At 47.2% G+C, this 21,115-nt stretch overlaps 1 protein-coding gene across 1 annotated transcript in view; it reads left to right on the top strand.

Moving 5' to 3' along the window:
* The window catches only part of MCF2 (MCF.2 cell line derived transforming sequence), a 37,128-nt gene extending 16,481 nt beyond the window's left edge, over nucleotides 1–20,647 (top strand). Inside the window, exons 10-26 of the mRNA XM_044427082.1 lie at nucleotides 402–593; nucleotides 785–976; nucleotides 1,682–1,851; nucleotides 3,420–3,459; nucleotides 3,807–3,895; nucleotides 4,277–4,343; nucleotides 5,372–5,487; nucleotides 5,780–5,849; nucleotides 6,872–6,964; nucleotides 8,058–8,150; nucleotides 9,972–10,097; nucleotides 10,886–11,107; nucleotides 13,619–13,711; nucleotides 14,588–14,666; nucleotides 17,424–17,487; nucleotides 17,990–18,086; nucleotides 20,531–20,647. Coding sequence (XP_044283017.1) covers nucleotides 402–593; nucleotides 785–976; nucleotides 1,682–1,851; nucleotides 3,420–3,459; nucleotides 3,807–3,895; nucleotides 4,277–4,343; nucleotides 5,372–5,487; nucleotides 5,780–5,849; nucleotides 6,872–6,964; nucleotides 8,058–8,150; nucleotides 9,972–10,097; nucleotides 10,886–11,107; nucleotides 13,619–13,711; nucleotides 14,588–14,666; nucleotides 17,424–17,487; nucleotides 17,990–18,086; nucleotides 20,531–20,647 — 1,920 coding nt within the window. The remainder of the gene's footprint in view (nucleotides 1–401; nucleotides 594–784; nucleotides 977–1,681; nucleotides 1,852–3,419; nucleotides 3,460–3,806; nucleotides 3,896–4,276; nucleotides 4,344–5,371; nucleotides 5,488–5,779; nucleotides 5,850–6,871; nucleotides 6,965–8,057; nucleotides 8,151–9,971; nucleotides 10,098–10,885; nucleotides 11,108–13,618; nucleotides 13,712–14,587; nucleotides 14,667–17,423; nucleotides 17,488–17,989; nucleotides 18,087–20,530) is intronic.
* Nucleotides 20,648–21,115: the final 468 nt, after the last annotated feature.

The raw sequence follows: 21,115 nt of genomic DNA, 5'->3' as shown, positions 1-21,115 counted from the left end.
CAAAGAATAATTATTTATTTACTTATTTCATGCACTTCTCAAAAACTAGAAGGACTCACAGTGACTTAGAACAAAACCAGAATGTCCCAAGCTGTAAATCAATTGAAATAGCTGAAAGTGATTATGCACTAAAACACCCGCATCCCATAAAATAGGGCTGGGCAACTTGGCCATGCCTCTTTCCCTTCACCATCAGCTGTTTGGTAGTTTCCAAGACTCCACTTCCCCATTCCAACTGCTCACCATGAGCTAATATAAACTGGTAGTTCTGGCTATTCCTTTTGCCCTGTGACCTTGCCCAGCGCTGGGACGTGGCCTGGAGAAGATCCCTGAAGTAGAATTTGGTCTTCTTACTAGCTTTTGCCTCCCCCTCACTTCCCTTGTTTGCTTTTGTATAAAAGGATCTGACAGGGAAGGCCCAAGTGGTGATTCTTCATGGGCACCAGTTGGCAGCTAACCACCATTACGCCCTCAACTTGATCTGCCAGCAATGCAATGAACTGCGGCACCATTCAGACATCTTGCTGGAGGAGATCAAAAGGAAACGCAACCGACTCCAAAAAACATTGGCTCTCCTCACCTCACTGCAGCAGGTAAGCTCCAAAAATGGGCCTCTTGACCCCCAGGTAGATTCAGGACACGAGCCTTCAGCTAGTCCTTCCGCAGTCCCTGGACCTGACCTTGGATCAGACTCTGGAAAACTGCTGGCTGCCCATTGGCCGTCCTCCTGGGATGGGGGGCCGAGCTCATGCATCTGTTTCTACCTGTCTTGTTTCTCCATCAGGCCCTGGAGTGCTGTGACGAAGGTGCATATCTTCTAGCCAACCAGCCAATGGACAAGTGCCAGTCCCGGGAAGGTGCCCAGAAAGCTCTCCAAGACATAGAGAAGTTCCTCGAGAGCTCTTCACTGCATTTAAATGCAGATCCTCAAGACCTGTACTCTGTCTTTGAGCTCATTCTAACACCTGAACTCAAGGTAGGTTTATGAAGGAGCAACCAAACTTGCAATGATACTGTGGCACCTTACAGCCCAAGCCAAAGTGGTGATGGGATTGGGTGTGCATGGCACAGGCAAGAGGTGGCATGGCTGGAGTTTGCTGTGTGTTATGTGGGTATTTTAGAGATGTTGGGTACAGCTTCTGCCTCAGTGCTACCTGTTATCTCTGACCAAAGGACCAACCTGCAGGGAGAGGAGGAACATGGGAAGCTGCTCTCTGCTGCATCCATCTAGCTTAGGATGGTCTGCGCTTGACTGACTGGGCGTTGAGTCACATGATGACCACATAATGTCTCATTTCCAGTTCCTACCTGGCACCTCCAGGTAGGGCTGGGAAAACCCCTCACCTGAAAAACCAGAAAAAATGCTGGTCAGTGCAGATGATGTTGACTAAGCTGAGGCTGTGGATGGACTCAGACGAGAGATGCTGCAGCATTTTGCATGCTATGCCTCTGAGCTATGGACCTCTGCAAAACAGCGCCTCGTGTTCCCTGGCTGTTTATAAAAGTTCCGGATCAGGTTTGCATGCATTTGAGCAGCTAGAATACCTGCTCTTCTGAAATGGGGAATGACTTTGCTTCATGCAACACTCAGCTTTTCAGATGCCTAAGTAAATCCCCAAAGTCTCTGAATAGCAGGTTGTGCTGGCTTTCATTGATGGAAGTTTCTCTTGGGGATCCACAGGCCCGGATACAGACAGTCCAAGTCAAGCTCGAAAATGTGCGCAGCATGTTCGAGAACAGACAAGCGTGCTTCAGAAAGCTGGCCGACAAACAAGTGCGCCCTGTGCAGCTTGTAGCCCCACGGCCGGAAAACCCGCCCCGATCAAAATCTCCACTGTTTTCCCCCAAACATGGTAACTTGCTTTTAAGTCATTGTCCAAAATGCTTGTGAGTGATCTCTTGGGAAAACAGAGTGGAGCTTTATTTGGGAGAAGAACAGGGGAACTCAGCACCTGTCAGCATGACATCACCAAGGGATTTCAGCCGCACACCCCCTGTTTTTCCAATATGCTGAGTGGTTTTTCAATACCCTTTGCCTTGGCACTGGGTTCCACCATAGCCCTGCTCCTACATTCCCGGTGGTCTGCCATTTGTCTAGCAAAGTGCTGCTCTCTCTCCCCATCCTGGGAGCTTGTTTCCTTCTAATAATGTTGCTTGAGCAGCATGGGACTGGTGGGAATAGTAATTTGTGACCATTTTATTTTTGCAACAGCACAGTATGAGGATGTGGCATCTTCTCTTCATATCTGCTTGCATTCCTCTGCATCTGTTTTCCTCCCTCCATCCTTTGCCCATTGCTTCATCAAAGGTGCTTCTTCTATATAACTGTTATTCAACATTAATATTTTAATGAACAAGCAAAATGTTGACAAAATCAAGAAAGCATTCCTTTTTACACAACAACATCTTTCTGTTGTGTTTTATTGATTGGTCTGTTCTCTGCTGATATTATCCGTCTATATATTCATGGCTGGGGTGGAGGATGAAGGCACAATTCTCTGCGTGTTTAGATGGGTGGGGGGATCCTGCAAGCATCTAATCTTTGCACTGTTTTCTCCCACCCTGGCCCAGTTTGCTGTCATGCCAGTCTGCATTTTTTTCTGCAGACATGTGCATTCATTATTACATCAGTATCATATTACAACAGTTTTATAGCATTGCCATTGTTTGTTGGTTTTCCCTATAGATTTGCAAGGGCATTTCTGGGGTGTCTCATTTTTAAAAGGTTGCGAATGGGCTGGTTGACATCAAAGCTTTGCTCCACATGCTCGCTGTTCACCAAGATTAGGAGGGCTGTGATAGGAAAGAAGGTCCAGCCAGAAGTGACATCCTGCCTGTGGAATGCCCCTCTTCTCTCATGCCAGTTTTGATTGCTTTTTCATGCCAGATGACGACTTTCTTCTTTTGCTCAGCATTTTTTGTAGCTGGTTTTAAGTGTCGTTTTCAATGGATTTGTCTCTGATTAGGCTGCCCTGGTTTCTTTTGAATTATTTTTGCCTGTTATTTGTTTATGTATTTATTTATTCTGCATTTGCTATTCTTAATTGGGCTGTTTGGTGTCCTGGCATAAAGTGAAGACTGGCATAAATACGATCATCGTATGCTAGTGCCTTCATTAAGACATGGACGATTTCTACCTTTTAAAATGGGTATTGTAGAGTGGTTGGAAGGTTTGTGTGCGTGCGTGCGAGCTGAACTGTGTTGAATTCAATTCCATATAGTTCATTTATTTATTTATAGAAATAAATGTATATATTTATTTTTATAAATATTCATACATTTATATATTTATATATAGAAAGATAGATATATAAGTGGTGCTTTTACTAAATTTAATCTGGCCTCTTTTTTGGTTTTGTTTGCATTCAAGGTGTGGATTTTAATTCCAGTTTGAAATTTTCGTTCGATATCTCACTGCCTGGGAAGAAAACATCGAGGAAATCTCAAAGCTCTCGCAAGGTAGCTAAATAATTATAAGCAGGACTTGGAATAAAGTGTCCATGCTGAGAGCAGCTGTCTGGCCTTCAGCCATCCAGGCAGTTCCTCCCTCTTCCAGAGCCCCCACCCCCCACCCCACTCCACCCCACTTCCACTCTGCGCCAGAACTGTGCTTCCCCTTCTCTGTGGGCTCCCCTCTCTTGGATTTAGCTTGCAAACCCTTTGGGGCAGGGTTGTGCCTTCTTGCACAGGGGGAAAGTTCCATGCACATTGTGACATCTGTGCGAATAACAGGTCTCCATAATGAAATAAAACTCAAGTTGGCACAGTGTGATTTCTCTTTCTAATGCACCCCATCTTCTCTCCAGATTGAAGTTATACATGATTATCAAGAGAAAAGGAATTCCTTGCAGTATTTCATTTCAGAAAGTGAAGACAGTTTGGACATTTTGAAAAGGTACCTTTTCTTTTCAGCACCTTCTGTTCATGAGGTTAGCTATGAAAAGCTCGATCTTCCTTCTGTGAACAAGCAAGCAAACTAGCAGACATAGCTCGAATTTGGGAGGCTTCCACTTAAGACCTTGGGGGAAAAGGCATCTCAGCTTAACCCAAATGGACTCCCGTTCATTGAAAAGATAATAATTGGATGTTGCTTTCATGCTTTCAAGCATATTTTCCTAAGCATGAGGACTAGTACCTTGTATGGCCTTTCCCCTTTGTCTTCAAATGCATGCTGATGTATTTGCAAAGCTGGATTTTGTTGATCGTATGGCCTATCATTGCTGTCTTCCTGCAGAATGGCTACATAACCTGAACCTGTTTTCCTTCTTTCATTTAGCCATGTGATAAATGAGCTGATAGAAACTGAACGGGTGTATGTGGAGGAATTGTTCACTGTTCTAATGGTGAGTGCTGCCCTTGCTTCTTCTTCTCATTCCCCTTAAATATATATAGGATGCCCACTTTATTGCTTGCTGGATTATCTAGTTTTCCCATTGTGCATGTAAACAAGGGACGAACTGGCATGTGGAATCCAGCACTGCAGAATTTTTGTTTTTGAAAAATTACCTTTAAAACAGTTAGAGATGAACTCACACTGGAAAAAGCTGTTGATGACCATTAGGCATGATGGCTCAATGTAGAGCCATGTTCGGAGGCTGTATGCCAGTGAATACCAACTGCTAGAGGAAATGCAAGGTAGCTTTGAGGCCCTGCGTGTAGGCTACCCTGCGCCATGTTTATTTTTTAGATTTATATCCTGCCTTCTTTTTTGCAAACAACTCAGGCAAGGTAACATATTTCTCCTGCTTGTCTCCATTTTATCCCCACAAAAATCCTGTGAGGTAGGTTAAGCTGAGAGTCCTGGAATCCTACAGTGAACTTCATAGCTGAGAGTAAACAAGGACCCAGTTCTCTCGATTCCCACCATGCCATTCTGGCTCCATGATATGGTGCTGTAATGCCATATCCACTTACCTGTGAGCAAGGCCCCTTGAATTCAACAGAGCCTTCTCCTACTCCACCCGCTTCTCCCAAGTTTCAGTCCAACACTCTGACCACTAGGCTGCACAGGCTCCTACACATATGATTGGCTAGTCGGGTAACCAGATGTTGGACTTTACCAGAGACAGGGAAGTCTCTGGCTAAAGGCCAAACATGGCACCAGGAGGTCCCCCAACCAGCAAACCGTCCCCAATCCTGCAGCCTCCATTCAAAAATCCCCCTCTCTCCCACCAGAATTGGACTTTTAAATTACCTCAAATTGGCTTGTGCATTCACTGCCACAAAACATGTGAGTCTGGGGAGCGTGCAGAGTGTGAACAAAAGCTGGGCCAGGAGCCAGTGAGAGTTCCAGAGGCACTGCTGAGAGTGACATGCAACAGCATGCAAGAAATATGCACGCAGGTCTGATTCAGTGATGCTGTTGGCACAGGGCTACAGAGCAGAGATGGACAACCCCACGATGGCCTTTCTCTTGCCCCCCATGCTGCAAAACCACAAAGATGTCCTCTTTGGGAACATGCCTGAGATTTATGACTTCCACAACAAGTAAGTGCTGTCCTAATCAGAATGCTTTGTCTTTGTTCCCCAACTGTTTTCATAGAAACAGAGCAAGTCAGAAGGGGTCTCCTGGGCCATCTAGTCTGACCCCTGGCTCCAGCCAGCTCTGCTCACGACATGCCCACCATGTGGGCGTCCAGCCTTTCCTTGAACACCCGCACCAATGGGGCCTCAACCACCTCCTGTGGAAGCCCATTCCACACCCTCGGGGTCCCGACTATCAGGAAGTGCTTCCTGGCATTTTCCTTCAAGGGAAATGCACACTCTCCTCCTTTTGCAGAATTTTCCTCCACCTCCTGGAGAGCTGCCTTGAAGCACCAGAGAGAGTCGGATACTGTTTCTTGGAAAGGGTGAGTAGCTGCATTCTTTGGGCTGGGTGGTGCTGACTCCATAAATTGCAGAGTGGGGAGGCAGGCATAGCACCCTTGATGGCACCCCTCAACTCAGAAGGGGTGGATGAAAGTTCTTCTTAAATGCTTGGTACAGCATGGTAACAACCTCTGGAGCTTTCCACTGAGTTCTGCTCACAGCCCCTTTTGCGCCAGATTCTCCGTGTTTAGTAAATGAAATGGAAACTGGAAGGTAGTGGCGTGGCATATAGACTTTGGGCTGCAGTCGAAGCTTATAAGGAGCTATCCATGGTCCTGAACTCCATGGGAAGAGCAGGGAGCTCCTAAATGGTCCCAACTGAAGACCATTTAGACAAAACTGCTACAAACTGCCCTCTTTTCTCCAGTTGTCTAATTCAGATTGTCTTGTGAAAGTACAAGTAGTTCCTGTGTGTGTGTGAGGGAGGGTGTGGGGAGATTGCAGGGGGTGTGGAGAAAGCCAGAAGACTTCACCTGAAGAATATGTCATTCCAGAAATAGCTGGGAGTGTGATGCCAGTTTTGAGCACAGACTCCAAACTGCAAGGACTGATAGATAAACAACGTGGGAGAGACAGACAGGAGAGAGGCAGAGAAGACCAAGAGCTGGAGTGACTACAGACGATCCCGGGAAATACTGTTTTCCTGGGAATTTGTGGAGGTTGCAGTGCTGTGAGACCGGACAATTGGGCTGGGAAGGAGGCATTTAGTTCTCTATGGCACTGCATACATATCCCATCTTTCTTCCTCTAGCAAGGAACCCAAGGTGGCTCATAAAGTTCTCCTCCTCTCCATTTTACCCTAACAACAACCTTGTGAGGTAGGTTAGTCTGAGAGTCTGTGACTGGCTCAGTGAGCTTCTTGGCTGCATGGGGACTAGAACCCAGATCTCTCAAGGATTACAATTGTCTCTCAGCACTTTAAGAAGGGAGTGCTTCACAATGATGATGATGATATTATTATTATTATTATTATTATTATTATTATTATTATTATTATTATTAGAGGGAAGATTTTCAGATGTATGAGAAATACTGTCAGAATAAACCACGGTCAGAATCTCTGTGGAGGCAGTGTGCAGAAAGCGCCTTCTTTCAGGTATTTCTGTTTTATGTTAGTAGTTAGTGAAAAACTATTCTTTTTAACATGTGTGTGGGTAGAAAGGGGTGGGGTGTAGTAATATGGCTACAGCCATCAGAAAGCGCAGACGGTTTGGGTTACGGCATGCAACTTCTTCCAACACCAGAAATATATTTGGATTGGAGAACTCTTCCATAATTTTGCACAACCCTTTGTTTACTTTTGGTTGTATGTCAATTTTACTATATTGGGCTCTGGTAAACATAAATGGCCCCAGGAAAAGATGCTGATGTGTAGATTTAGAATGCAGAAACTGTATTTACAGACATAAGAAGTCTTGTATCAGGTCAGACACGATGACCTGATTTGCATTTAACACTAGCCCTAGATTTATTTACCCTGTGGCTTGTTGAATTTTGGGTTGTTGTAATATGTAGACTCAACAACCCAGAAAGGGAACCTATAGTATGTTGTTGGGCTACAAACCCTGGGTTGTTTAAACCATGGGTTGTAATTATGTGTGCACCTAGAACCATCAGTTGTTCATGGGCTGCTTCTTGGTTTAGATAGGTGGTGAGTGAGGGGGCCGAAAAACCCAGCCACTGGACATGCCTGCTCTACTGTGTTGCAAATGCATGTGCAATATAGGAGTAAGAGAATTCAAGAGAAGGGAGACAAACCACCCAAGCTCTGAGCAGGCAAACAGGGTTTGACAATATACCATGGGTTAATCACGGGTTAAATAAACCATGAGTTACTGATTTGTGCAAAGAAGATCTGCTTGTCTATCTCATCTGGTAGTGTCTGCTGCACATATGCTACTGTGTTTGCCAGCAGCTTTTCAGAGACTCGCACAGGGAGAGTTTTTCTTATGATCCTTTTAACAGAAGGTGCCAGGAGTGCAGCTGGAGCCCTTCTGCACGCAAGCCGGTGCAGCTAGCAACCGGCCCTTTTGGTCTCTTTTGCTACCCATTCTTCCCTGAAGCTGAACTTGGAGACTTTGGTCCTATGATGGACTGAATTTTAAATCACCTCTCTGCCTGCTGTAGGGTTGCACGTGCTGGATGCAATCTTTCCACGAACTGTATTTTGTCTTTTTGTTGTGTTGTAGGAATGCCAAAGAAAACTAGAGCACAAGCTTGGCTTGGATTCCTATTTGCTCAAACCTGTGCAACGGCTAACGAAGTACCAGCTGCTTCTTAAGGTATTCATGCCATTATCAGATGGTTGTATAAATTAGTCCATGACCTATTTATATTTCAACAGATCTTCCAACCTGCTGGGCATTATCATACTAGAATGCACGCAAAGGAAGGGCTCACACATTCAAACTCTGTCCCACATAATACACATCTGTGTGGGCCAAGTTAGCATGGAAATGGAAAGGGAGTCAAGCCTTGAATAAGAAAACATTCAGTGCCTAAAACTGCCACGCCCTCCAGATGTTTTGGACCATTGTTCCTGGCTGGGCTGGCGTAGTGACAATGAGAGTTCCAGTCCAAAACATCCAAAGGCCGCAGGTTGGGTAAGACTAACCAGGAAAATCTCGGGAAGTAGAAATTTTGTTTTCCTGCACAAGATGTGTGCTTGTTGTGGTGTGTATGGTCTTTGTCTCCCCCTCCTCACACAAAAATAAGGGCCAGACTACTTATTACTTCCAACCTACAACTGTGTGTAACCTGTTTGCGTAGGTCTTTATTTTAATTAGCTGAAAAGCAGGGAAGCTGGTTGTGAGCAGGCTCTAGGGGAAGGAAGCTATTTCTGGCAGAATCACTTTCAGGCAACAGTTACACTGAACTGAAGTCAGTTCGGGCCTTCGGAGGCAGAACAGGCAGCGCCCCAGCCAGCGTCCTACCTGAGTTGGCTCCTCCTGAAAGGAGCTGCTGCTTCAGCCAGGGATAAATGGCAACTGAGTTGGGCAGCTCCTGTTCCTCAGAAGGTCTCCCTCCCGCTGGACACTGGCTGCAGCCTTAAGGGGCCCATGCTCCTTTCTGCAGCTAACCCTGACCTTGACCCCAACCCTAGCCCTATGCAGCTGCGGGATCAGAGAAGCTTTGGGAGGACCATAATTGGAGGCAAAGGCTGGTGGGAGAGTCTGGGAGGGTCTCTGGGGGGCCGAAAAGCATCAGAGTCCTCTCTGGAGTGTGGTGACCAGCAGTCATTTATATGTGGAGGGGCACGGAATGGGCTCGGAGGAACGACGGTGCACCACTTCCTCCCACCCCACTGTCCTGATGAGGGACCTCTTGCACCCCTCCCCTAGAGCTTCCATGTGAATCCGCAGCAATTCCCTTCCTGTATCAAAGGATTTTTCCACGACCAGCCCATTCCCCATCCTGACTGGAAGCCCCTGTCCTTCTCCATGGTTTCTTCCTTTTCCAGCAGCACATTCAGCATAACATGCCATTTGGCCATGAATGGCAGAAATGAAGTGTCTGCCATGCATTTTTTTGTCTCAAAAGCTAAATGAAGCAGAGAACGTCACGACCGTCTGACAGCAGGACCTCAGCCTTATTCTTTCCCTGTTTGATCTGGGCAAACATTTTCCTATTGTGCTGAGAGTTCACTGCTGCCTTGAGCACCTTGTGGAAGAACAGAATATGCATCATATCCTAGCTCTGAAGGGGGATCACATGGATTTCTGAAGAAAAAGGCTGCCGGAGTGACTTAATTGCTGATCAGAGGCATGTGCTACTGGGGAGCATGGGCTCGAGGGTGCTGTTGCACTAATGTCCCACATCCAGGTTTCCTGCAGGCAGCCAGTTAGCAGGTGTGTGGACAAGAGCCTGGACTGGATGGACCCCGGGTCTGATCCAGCACAGCTCTTCTGATGATCTCAAGTCCCTTATTTTCTTCACTGCCCGCTCGAGGACTGGCAGCTGAAGGACTCCATTTGCAGTGATGCGCGTACATGCGTGCCTTGCTTGGCCTAGTCACTTCACATTTCAGGCAGCGCGAAGTGGAATATGGGTGTGCAAACTGGCGCAAGTACGGATTAATCCTGACTAGCTGTCTTGGTTTGCAGGAGTTGCTGAAGTACAGCACAAGCTGCGAAGGTGTCCAGGAGCTCCAAGAAGCTCTGGTTGCCATGCTGGATTTGCTGAAGTCAGTCAATGATTCCATGCACCAGATTTCGATAACTGGCTATGATGTAGGTATTTCAGTTCAGGGAGGTGGCCATGGTAAATACCATCAAGGGAAATGGGATGATATGTTCGCCTGAAGTCTTGGTATAGTTTCTTATGGTGACAATAGGAGTGAGGAACCTAAGACTTGCCAGATGTCACTAGACCGAAAGACCACAACTTCTACAGGATTGCAATTCTCCATCCTTGATTTAGTTCAGGGGTGTTGAACTTCTTGTGGCTCGATAGCCTAAGACTTCCGGGAGTGGGGAAAGGCCTTCCACTGGTGGGCAACCCAACAGCAAAAGGGGCAGAGCCAAATTATGCAAACCCCAGCATATTTTAGCACAGGCCCTTGTACTGCCAGAACGTGAGCCTTAAGCTTGCCGGGCAAAAACTGTACAGAGATTGGAAAACCACCAAGTGATATGTGATTGGCAGACAGGAGGTAAGATCTAGGGGAAAGGCATGGGCCCTGTACAGACTCCCTAGAAGATTCATTTGGGACCCCAGGTAGTCCAGTGTTGCCCTCTAGACTTGAAGCATGACAGCCTTGCTTTATTCATGGTGATGAACTGTGCTTAGTGGAGTCTCTTTGTGTCATGGCAGTCTACCCAAACTGTCAGAGGCTGTTCCCCTTTATCACTAGTGTTATGGCATCACCATGTTTGCTGTCTTTCAGTGATGCCTGCTGCATGGTAGTTTTTCAGCTATCATTTCAAGCATGCAAGCTTTTCTGAAACCCTGGTTTTGGGGAGGCTTATAAAGACCCCAAGAGAGTAAACAGATATTTGTTTTGTGCCATTATTCTCAGGGTGACATTGGAGAACTCGGGAAAGTGCTGATGCAGGGGTCCTTCAGTGTGTGGACAGGGCATCACAAAGGTCCCACGAAGATGAAAGACTTGGCCAGGTTCAAGCCGATGCAGCGGCACCTTTTCCTGTATGAGAAAGCGCTGGTATTTTGCAAGAAGAGAGAGGATCACAGCGACAGCCACGAGAAAACCTCCTCGTATAGTTTTAAGCACTTCTTGAAAGTAAGGAACATGTTTTCCCAGCGCTAGCAGCTTTGGTGGGTGGTGGGGTGGGATTTGTACCCAGGAAAGAAATGGTGAAACCCAACCTGGTGCCTTCTGGGTGTGTTAGAGGCCACTCACCCAGTCAATGCAGTATCCCTGCCTCCTGGAGGTGAGGGGACAGTTCAGTTGTAGGCTGCCAGTTGTGGAGGACTGGGTTAAATTCTTGTCCTCCCAATTGCAAATTTACAACATGGGGGGATATAGTAAGAGATGATGGGCAGAGGACTTTCTTGGATTAGGGAAAGGAGGGCTGTTGTCCTTCATTCCAGCTTGGTGGCTCTTTATTTGGCAGCCCTGCTCCTCACTTGATAGGAGCCCAAAAGGCTCCGGTTGATCACTTAAATCAAAACGACAATTGCTTTGTGGAAAGGGCCTGGCCTAAACAAAGACGAATGGTTTGGGAGCTCTTCAGGTTGCTTTCCCACTATGTCCTGGGGCGCTGGAAGGGGATGTTGCCTTCTGAGGGAGGGAGCCCTGGAACAGATGGTGAAGCCTCTTTGCCCAGCAGTGCCTGGAAATGGCACAAAGGAAAATGTCTCGAGCAAACAGCTCCCTGGTTTCTGGAGGCGGGTGACAACCAGGCCAGGAAAGCAAGAGAAAGAAAACATGGGGACACCTGGGCAAATCCTCTGTCCCCATTTACTTAATGCCTTAACCCACCAGAATGCATTGCCCTTGGCACTGAAGCTGCAAGTCACAGAGCATCTGCTTACGGACAGTACATTCATATGCAGAAGGAGACCTGCTCATGCCCAGTTCCCTCAGGGCAGAGCCTCACTTTTTGATAAGCTGGCCAGTAAGAGGGGAGTTGTAATGCTCGTCCATTCTGTCCCAGCCAATCCATCTGTCAGATTGCCACATCTATCATCCCCAGCCAGCATGAGCATGATGGGAACTGTGTACTCCAGCAGCTGTGAGGGGAACCAAATCATGGAAGGGTGGCCACAGATGGGATGGATAATGCAAAATGCATTGTGAGCGCAATGCAAACCATATCGGCAACAGATCCCTTGCATTCTCCGGCTGTGTTTGCCCCAAAAGCAAAATGGAATGTGCAGGCATGCCCCCGCAAAGGAGAAAGAGGACAACATTGATTACAAAGTTGTATATAAATGGCCAAGTCTAAAGAAGACTGAATCCTTCCAAGGGTGAAACAGCACCAGTTGGAGCAACCCATGAATGAAATGTATGGAGCATGTATGGAGTGCCTTTTCCTCTCTGTTGGGCAACTGCAGCCACTCCTCGCATGCTTAGAATACAGAATCATGGGGAATGGCCAGTTTCCTATGTAGGTCTGCAAGCTGGCATCTCTTTTCATTCAAATTAAGCAACGGTTATCCTTATGCCCTCCCTTGGAAAGGCTATGGAATCTACTGAGACTCCTTGCCCCTCAAGCAGTGGTCCAGCTGCATCAGTTGTTACTCTGGTAAGGTTTGTCCTGGCAGAAAGAGAAATCCAAAAGGCAGAGATAGACCCGAGTGCTGCAAAGGCTGCGCAAGGACTTCATCTGGCTGGATCATGCAAACAGCAGGGCGTGGGAAAGAAGCAGAAAGGGCTGACTCACAGGGAAAGGTGCAGAACAGTTGACAGTCTGGATACTTCAGTTGGTCCAGAATAGTTGCCAGGATATTAATGGGGACCTGCAGGTATTCACATATAATGCCAGTCCTTCACTGTTTTACACTGGCTGCCAGTTGAAGTCCGGGCCCAATTTAAGGTGCTGGTGATGACCTATAAGCCCTAAACGGCTTGGGTCCTGGATAGCTGAAGGAGCGCCTTGTCCCCCATATGCCCTCCTGCCTCTTGAGATCTGGGACAGAGGTCCTTCTCTGGGAGCCCTCCTTAAAAGAGATCAGGAGGGTGACTCCCTGAAGGAGGGCCTTCTCTGTGGTGGCACCCCAATTATGGAATGCACTCCCCAGAGAGGTTCACCTGGCGCCAACACTTTTTTCTCTTTGGCGCCAGGCAAAACCCTTTTTATTTTCTCGTTATTTTGATGTTTAAATCATTTTGAATGTGGTTTATATTGTTGTATCACCAGATGCTGTGCTATTTTCCCCCCTATTTTACTTGTTGCTTGTTGTAAACTATCCCAAGACAGTCTATAAAAGCTTTAAATAAATAAGTGAACAAACAAATACTTTTGACAAGACCTTCCTTTTGCCAGTGGCAAAATGTTCCCAGTAAGTTTCTGTGTTGTTTTTTTCTCAAAAAAGTGCCAGGTAAGAGTTTTATCTGTAATACAATCTGCTTTACTCTTGCAATAAAACAGAGCTGGACACCTTTCAGCTGCCCGCATCTTCTGGCCTTCAACTCCGTTATCTTTGACCATTCAGCAGTGATGCCAGCTGATGAGAGTTTTTATCCAACCCATGTAGAGATCCAAAAGTTACCCACCCATGCAATAAAAGAGTCTCCATCTGTATTGTCACATCTTGCATTTTAATTTGCTTGTTTTTCCTTTTTCAGATGAATGCAGTTGGCATCACCGAAAATGTGAAAGGAGACCATCGGAAGTTTGAGATCTGGTACAGTGGCCGGGAGGAGGTGTATGTTGTCCAGGTTGGCTTAATTTTATGCTGCCCAAGAGTATAAGAGGAGGTCTCATTAAATCAGAGGATGCATCCATTGAGTTAAATCACTTTGTCTCAAGCAATGCCCCACTAAGGTGCCAGGACACATCCATGCTTCTTCTCCGAAGAATTTGCTGGAGACCAAAGGACCGTCTGTCTAATTAAGCGCAGCCAGCCAAATGCCTTTGCAGTGTTGGCGCCAGGCAGGACAGGAAAGCAATAACCAGGTTTTTAAGTTGTGTGGACAACAACCTAGTCAGAGGTGAAGGGCAGACCATCAAAGAGGTTGTCCATGCCTCTCAAAACATGAATAAAGTAGGTGGAATAACAAGCATGGCAGATAAATTGTTCACATGTATGGCATTTGCTTATCCTGTATAGCAAAAAAGGAAATTGTGTCATGCCCAGATTTCAGTTCTGCAAGGAAACCACTAGCTAATACAATGGATTAACTGCCAATTAACATTCTCGTGTAGGACAGGTGTAGCTGAATGTGGCTTGCAACACTCTCCATTTGATGGAGGCTCAGAATTCCAGCTGGACAGTCAAAATTATTTAGCTGCACTCTCGATTCGCTTTTCTTCCTCTCCAAGGTTGATATCATGCCTTGGAGAGGCAGCTGCGCCCGTCCTTCCTACACCAGCTCTGCAGCAGGGCGAGTGTGCTTGGCGTGCAGGTCCTGAGCATGGAGGTTGGACCTCTCTTGGTGAGGCGGGAGCCCTCTTTCTAACCTCACCTCTGGGGTTCCAAAGTATCCCATGTCCTCCAGACACAGTTGTATGCACATGGGACCTTTTAAACCTTTGGTAGTGGAGGAGCTGTGTTCTTCATCCAGGAGCACTTCAGTCAGTCCTCTCTCCTCCAGGCCCAAACCGTTGATCTGAAGATGGCGTGGCTCAATGAGATCAGGAAGATTTTGTTCAAGCAGCAAGAGCTTATCAAAGGTATGTTGGTGGCTTCGAGGCTTGGCTTTTAGGTGCCCATTCTGGATCTCCCTGCTGAGAATGGGACAGTCCACTGGTTCTTCTCATATAGCTTCAGAATGCTCATTTGAGCTAAGGATCTCTCCTCTTGCAGCAATCTGATCCTTCCCACAATCACTTCTGCTCTCCTCTTGGTTTAGGAGCAGAGATGGCTTTGCAGGGGGAGGGCTGGTCCAGGCCCATTGAATTCCACAGCCTGCAGAATACCAATGTGTTCTGTGTCTCAGTCATTTGCATTTTGCCAAAAAAACCCAAACAAACCTGCACGTGTGAGTGCATGCATCTGAAGGCTAAATGCTTCTTCTCTCACCCCCAACTCTGTTTTTTCCCACTAATTTTCAAATTTTTGCACTGGCAGAATTGTATTTTTTCAAGATTTCATAACTGCAGCTTTGCACTACTGCACCATGTTGCACATGAAAACAAAAACTGGCAGTAGAGAAACAATCTGTTCCCCCCACCCCAAAACATCTGCAGTAATACAGAAACATAGAAACAGAGCAAGTCAGAAGGGGTCTCCCGGGCCATCTAGTCTGACCCCTGACTCCAGCCAACTCTGGTGGGCATGTCTGCTCACGACATGCCCATCATTTGCATGTCCAGCCTATCTATGAACACCCTCACTGATGGGGCTTCAACGACCTCCCGTGGAAGCCCATTCTATACCCTCGGGGTCCTTCGTAACTGCAGGAAGTGCTTCTTGGCATCCAAATGGAGCCTTGGTTCCCTGAGCTGGCTCCGTTGGAGCGCGTCCTGCCTTCCTCTGCAGGGGAGAACAGGTCTCTACCCATCTCCGTGTGACATCCCCTCACATACCTGTATGTCACCAACATATCCCCTCTGATTCTCCTCCAGGCTGAGGAGACCCAGTTCCCTCAGTCTCGCCTCATACCCCATCCCCTGCAAACCGGCCACCAACCTTGTGGCCTTATGCTGCACTGACTCTAACCTGGCTATATCCTTTCTGTAATGAGGGGCCCAAAAGTGAGCACAATACTCCAGTTGTGGGCACATCAGAGTCATATAGAGTGGTAGTAATATGTATGTATTTAATTTCTGTACCAGCCAATATCTGAAGCACTCTGGTGGTGAAAAGTAGGTCATAAACATGAGAAAATTCAGGTATTAAAAAAATAGTAAAAACATCATAAGGGTATATTAACAATTTAAAGCAGCATTTGACAATTAAACAACTAAAGTAGTTCATACTGCTAAGCCTGCTTAAGAAAAAAAGAAACAAAACGTAACAAAATGTATTGAGACGAGCTGAAACAAAATGAAACAAAATGAAAAGAGAACTGAAAATGGCTGTCCACACTCCATTACCACATGGGCTATTTGGAATTGGGATCACCTCAGGGAATAGGGTGATCTTACCCTGGCACTGAAAAGATAGCGAAGTTGGTGCTAGGTAGGCGTCAGTGGGGAAATCATTCCATAATTTGGGTCTACCACAGAGAAGGCCCACCTCCTTGCTCTTTCCAACCAAGTTTCCTTGGAAGTGGCATTCAGAGGAAGGCCCCAGGTGTTGAGCTTAATATCTGGGTAGTTGGTTGTTGGGAGAGGCATCCTGTCAGGTACAGCTTTATGGGTTCAAACGAGCACCTTCAATTGGTCTTGGAAGCATAGAGGCAGCCAGTGCAGGCAGACCAGAACAGGTGTCTGAAGTACCTTCAAGGGCAGCCCCATCTATAGGGCAGTGCAGTAATCTAGCATTTCCCTGGAGTGGGGGGATTTGAAAGGCTCTTCGGAAATCCAACTAGATTTTGCCCAGCGATGTTCTGCTCCAGAAACCATCCCGAGAGTCCAGTAAACTGTGCAAAAAGTAGTTGACAAACCTGATTGAAGTGCATTGCAACTGATTATTTGCTTTCTCTTTCTCCAAACTGCTAAATCAGATATGGGCAATCTGAGCTGGAACAGGGGATGTAGCACATCATGAAGTGAAACTAAAACCCAGCCATCAAGGGCAAGGTCTGGCTGGATGCCAGAGGAGAGTTTAGGATGCTTTTTCCCCCAGGGGAAAACGCAACTGAAAATGTTTTGAAAGAAGTTTAATTTCCTGATATCCCAGGTTTTTTGCTTGATTTCATTTTCATTTGCCACATAGGTGCAGAGACGAAATGTTGAAAAGTGCCATGTCACTATTGCAGCATTTTGAAAACAAATTTAAGAAATGGAGGGGAGGGGGAGAGAAGAAACCATTAGCCTCCCACACAAAGTAACAACAAAAGCATGTTGGCAAAACCCAAATGATAGATATACCAATAATCAGCGGGGTGCACCTGGCACAGGAAGGGCTGCAACCCAGTGGCACCTGGTAGGCAGAAGGTCCTGAGTTTCATATGAGCTTCTGCTAGTTGGGCTGGGAAAAATCCTCTCTCTGAAACCCTGGAGAGTTGTTGCCACTCAGTCAGTTCAGCATTTGATGGACAATTGGTCTGACTCAGTGTAGGATCCAGGAGGCCCCTTCTGACTCACTCTGTTTCTATGTTTCCATGAGCATTTCCTCAATTCAATGAAGGTCTGTCTGTCTGTCTGTGATACAGCTGTGATCCTGTTTCTTTGCTGGGTCAGACCAAAGTTCCTTTTAGTTTAACATGTAATCCTTTCCAGATTTCATAGGGTTACATGTCTAAAAGCCCCCACCTCCTAGTTTCATGAGCACTGGGTGGGTGGAAGATTCAAAGCTAACACAATGTTATGTTGTGTCCACAGTGGAGAAGCAGCCTCCGCCTTCGTGTGCTGACCAGATCCAGCTTTCCCCTCCTCTGAGCAATGGGTAGGTTGATCCAACACAAAGCAATTCCTTCTTGGCTGATCCCCTGAAAATGGGTCGACTTCGCTACTGGACTTGAGCAGCACGGGACCCACAAGCACCAATGTACGCCCAGGCACCTCTTTGGGTGCTCAGCAGGGGCCCCACCCTTCCCACTTTTTAGAAGAATGCAATTCATTTCCTTACGAGCAGCTAGAGTTGCTGCAAATCGGCTTCCGTTGGTGCCGAAGACCATGGTCTGTGTGTTAGATGGAGGCTTGGGTCTCAGCCCTGCCATTTTACTCAGCCTTTGGGGCAGATTGCTTGTTTTTCCTACACCTCCAACAGCAGCCACTTTGTGATGGCTTCCAGGATAGGCACTCAAATTGTTGAATGTGCCCACAACTCCAGGAGGTGGCCTTGTGCCCGAGCAAGGGGGATGCCGTCACCATGGGTGTTGCAGGTGTCACCTGCTCATCACTTGCCAGGTTTCACTTCCTCTGACAGGGATTTTGTGTTTTTTCAGGAAAAATCCGAGGGCTTCTGTGAGTTCAGAGGAAAATGATTCTGAACATACCAGCCCAGTAGCCTTGGACAGCATCGCTTCTTCCCCACAGAGCACAGTGAGCAGGCGTATGTGCAACTCAACACCATGATTTCCCTTTTGCCTGCATGTGCTGCTTTCTGTGCATTCCCAGGGCAGGCCTTTTGCTAGGTGTGGCCTCAGATCTATTTCCCAGGGACGTGGATCTGTGCTGTAGAAGGGAGGGGTTTTTCCCCTTTTGTTTACCTTGCATAGGGTAATATTCAAGGGGGGCTGCAGCTGGGTAGAGAAACTCTCCCCTCCCTACAAGCTGCACCCCCCACTTTAAAAAGGTGGTTTCCCTGCATGGCAATTGAGTGTAGAAAAAACCCTTTTCCATTGATCTGGGATAGTCTGGATCATGATGGAAATTAAGTGGTTTCTTTAGTAGTTTGGATGAAGTATTAACTGAAGAAGACAGTCAGGCTACGAAAAGTCAAAGGCAGAGGAAGAAAAGGAAGGACAAATAAGCAGGGCTGCCATGGAAAGGACCTTCTGGGGGCTTTCATTCAAAGGATACCAATATGTCCAGGTGACTGGATGGATCATCGCAACAATTAATTTAATGTAACCCCCCCCCCCGAAAAACCTCCTAGTCATAAATGCAGCTTTTATGCAGATTTCTGTCCTGCGGGACTCAGCCCCCAATGCCCTTCTCCCCAGATAAGTCTTGCTCACCCCTTCACTCCTCATATGCATCCTGGGATAACCAAGAGGGACCATATTTCTGCCATTGCTGTCCTGTATCCAGCAGCCCAGTCATGGGGGACATGTTAGGTAGCAGCCACAAGTCGACGGCATCACCTCAGCCTATGGCTCTATCCTCATAGCCCCCTTCAAAATGCAATGCCACAAGCTATGTCTGAATAGCCGGTGATGTCAGAGCCTCAGAGTAAGTGCTGGCTTGCGGAGAGATGAAAGGTGTGCTTGTTTTCGGCCTTTACCTGGAGCCAAAGTCAGGTCATGGATCTTCCATACTTCTTCAAGACACAATGAAGGCACACGAAATCCCGTTTCCCAGCACCACACCACTTCATACAGCTCACAGCAAGGAACCTGCTCCCTGCTTTTGGAATGCTGGAAGTTTTGACATGCATCGCTCCCTTTCCCATGCAGCTTGGCCAGGAATGTCCCATTCCTTGGAAATCTGTGAAGGGCTTGGTGAGTGGTCCAGCCACAACTGCTTCTCAACATGCTCTGACACTGAAGAAGAAGAAGAAGGGAGTCAGCTGGTGAGTCGCACGATTGATAGCTCACAAGGAGATGCAATGTGCACTTCAGGTTTGCTGTGACTGGATCGCCCACCCCTGTGACTGGATGTCTAGGACTTGAGGGGCTTGATGTGGACTTGAGGGCTTCCTTCTAAGACTTGCTGGCCATGGAGCTTGCAAGGTGTTGCCATCCCTTGAAGCTTAAAAAGGAGCTCTAACAAATTCATAAAGGAGGAGGAGAAGGGGAGGTCTCCTTGTGACCATGAAGTCAGGATGGAAGTGAGATCTCCCATGTTCAGAAGGAATATGCCACTGTCTCCCAATTCTTGGGCTCAGCAGTGGAGGAGACTTCCGTGTCCTGTTTGTGAGCTTCCTGGAGGCGTCTGCTTGGCCTCTGTGGATGATACCATGCTGTAGTAGGTGGGATCCTTCACATGGGCTAGTGGAGCTCTTCTTACTTCCTTAAACCATTCCATGTGTGTGTCTCCATTGTGTTTTGCAATCTCAGGTACTTTTGACACTTTGTTCATTGGCACAGGATTGCTTCATTCTGTCATCTTGGTGTCTCTTTGTGTTCCTTGCCAATGAGCCTTCTTCTTGCCATTGAGTAATTTCTGGTTCTTAGTCCAGCCCACTATTTTTGAAATTAAAATGGGAAGACTTGGTGCCTAACAGTTCTCAGACCTCAAGCCATTCCCGACCAGTGGCATCTCATCTTGGCCACTGGTAAGAGAACTTGGCCTTTTCCCTTCTGAGAGTTGTTGCTGTTGTTAATAGCAGTGACAACAGCAGTATTACTACTGTGCTACTGCTAGTAGTAAGTAGTAGTGGTCACACCACTGGCATCAATAGCCGTAAGAGGTAGAAACATTTGAGTTGTTACAGCACTTTTCTGATGAAAAGGGATTCTTAACATGATGATATTCCCATCCTCAGGCTTGCAGCCCAAAATATGCAACACACAAAGAAGGGATCGGGAGGGAAGAGGGGAGAAGCAAATTCAGGAGGCACGTTTCTTCATTGCAAAGCTCTTATGGGTGTTCTTTCTGGCAGGGAAGGGCGAGGCAAGCTCCCTGCAGCTGTTTCTGTTCTGGACAATGCATGGGGCCAGGTTGGTTTCCCCCTTGCTGTGCTGTTCTACCTGGGATTTGAAAAGTTGGGGGGATCATGTGTCTTTCTTTGTTTTGGTGGGGGAGGTGCTGGCATCCTGGGAAAAGAGCAGATCCCTTTGCAAATCTTGAGCATAAACCTTGATGTCATTTTAATGTTGCAGTCGCCCAGGAGATATAAGGTCTTAGCGGACTGCAAGAAGAGGGATTCGGATGACTTGCTGGTGAAGAATGGGGATGTCATTCAGCTGCTGCATGAAGATGGAGAGGGACAGTGGTAGGTCCTCCAGACTCTCATCTCTCCTCTCCTGCAAGGAACAGAGGGGTAGCAGCAAAAGCCACAGGCCATGGCTCTGGCCATCTGCTGGTAGATTTCCAATAGGCAGGCAGATGGCAAGACCAGCACCAAAGGTAGGCCTGGCTGAGCCTCTGCGAGTGCTCATATCCCAGGAGGGGCCCTTGGACCAGGTGCCCCTGGACATTCTCCTCCTCTTCATCATGGCCCCTCCATGGCATGGACAAACCTTCTGCTCCAGCCTAGGCAATGCGAAAGAGGAGCAGGAGATGCCACCGCTGGCTTGCTCCGGGGCTTTCAGCCTGTTGAGCAAGCAAGTGGAAGTCATGAGGAGGAGGAGGCGGAGGAGCAAGAAACACTCATGAGAAAAGTGGTGAGAAGGTAACCTCCCTGAGGGAGGTGGCACATGAAGGGTGTCTTTCCCAAGAGCCACCAAAGACCTGGAACTGATAGT

This window comes from Varanus komodoensis, unplaced genomic scaffold, assembly GCF_004798865.1.
Source record: "Varanus komodoensis strain SLA01 unplaced genomic scaffold, ASM479886v1 scaffold18_1, whole genome shotgun sequence".
NCBI lineage: Eukaryota > Metazoa > Chordata > Lepidosauria > Squamata > Varanidae > Varanus > Varanus komodoensis.
This window is presented reverse-complemented; position numbering and strand designations above follow the sequence as displayed.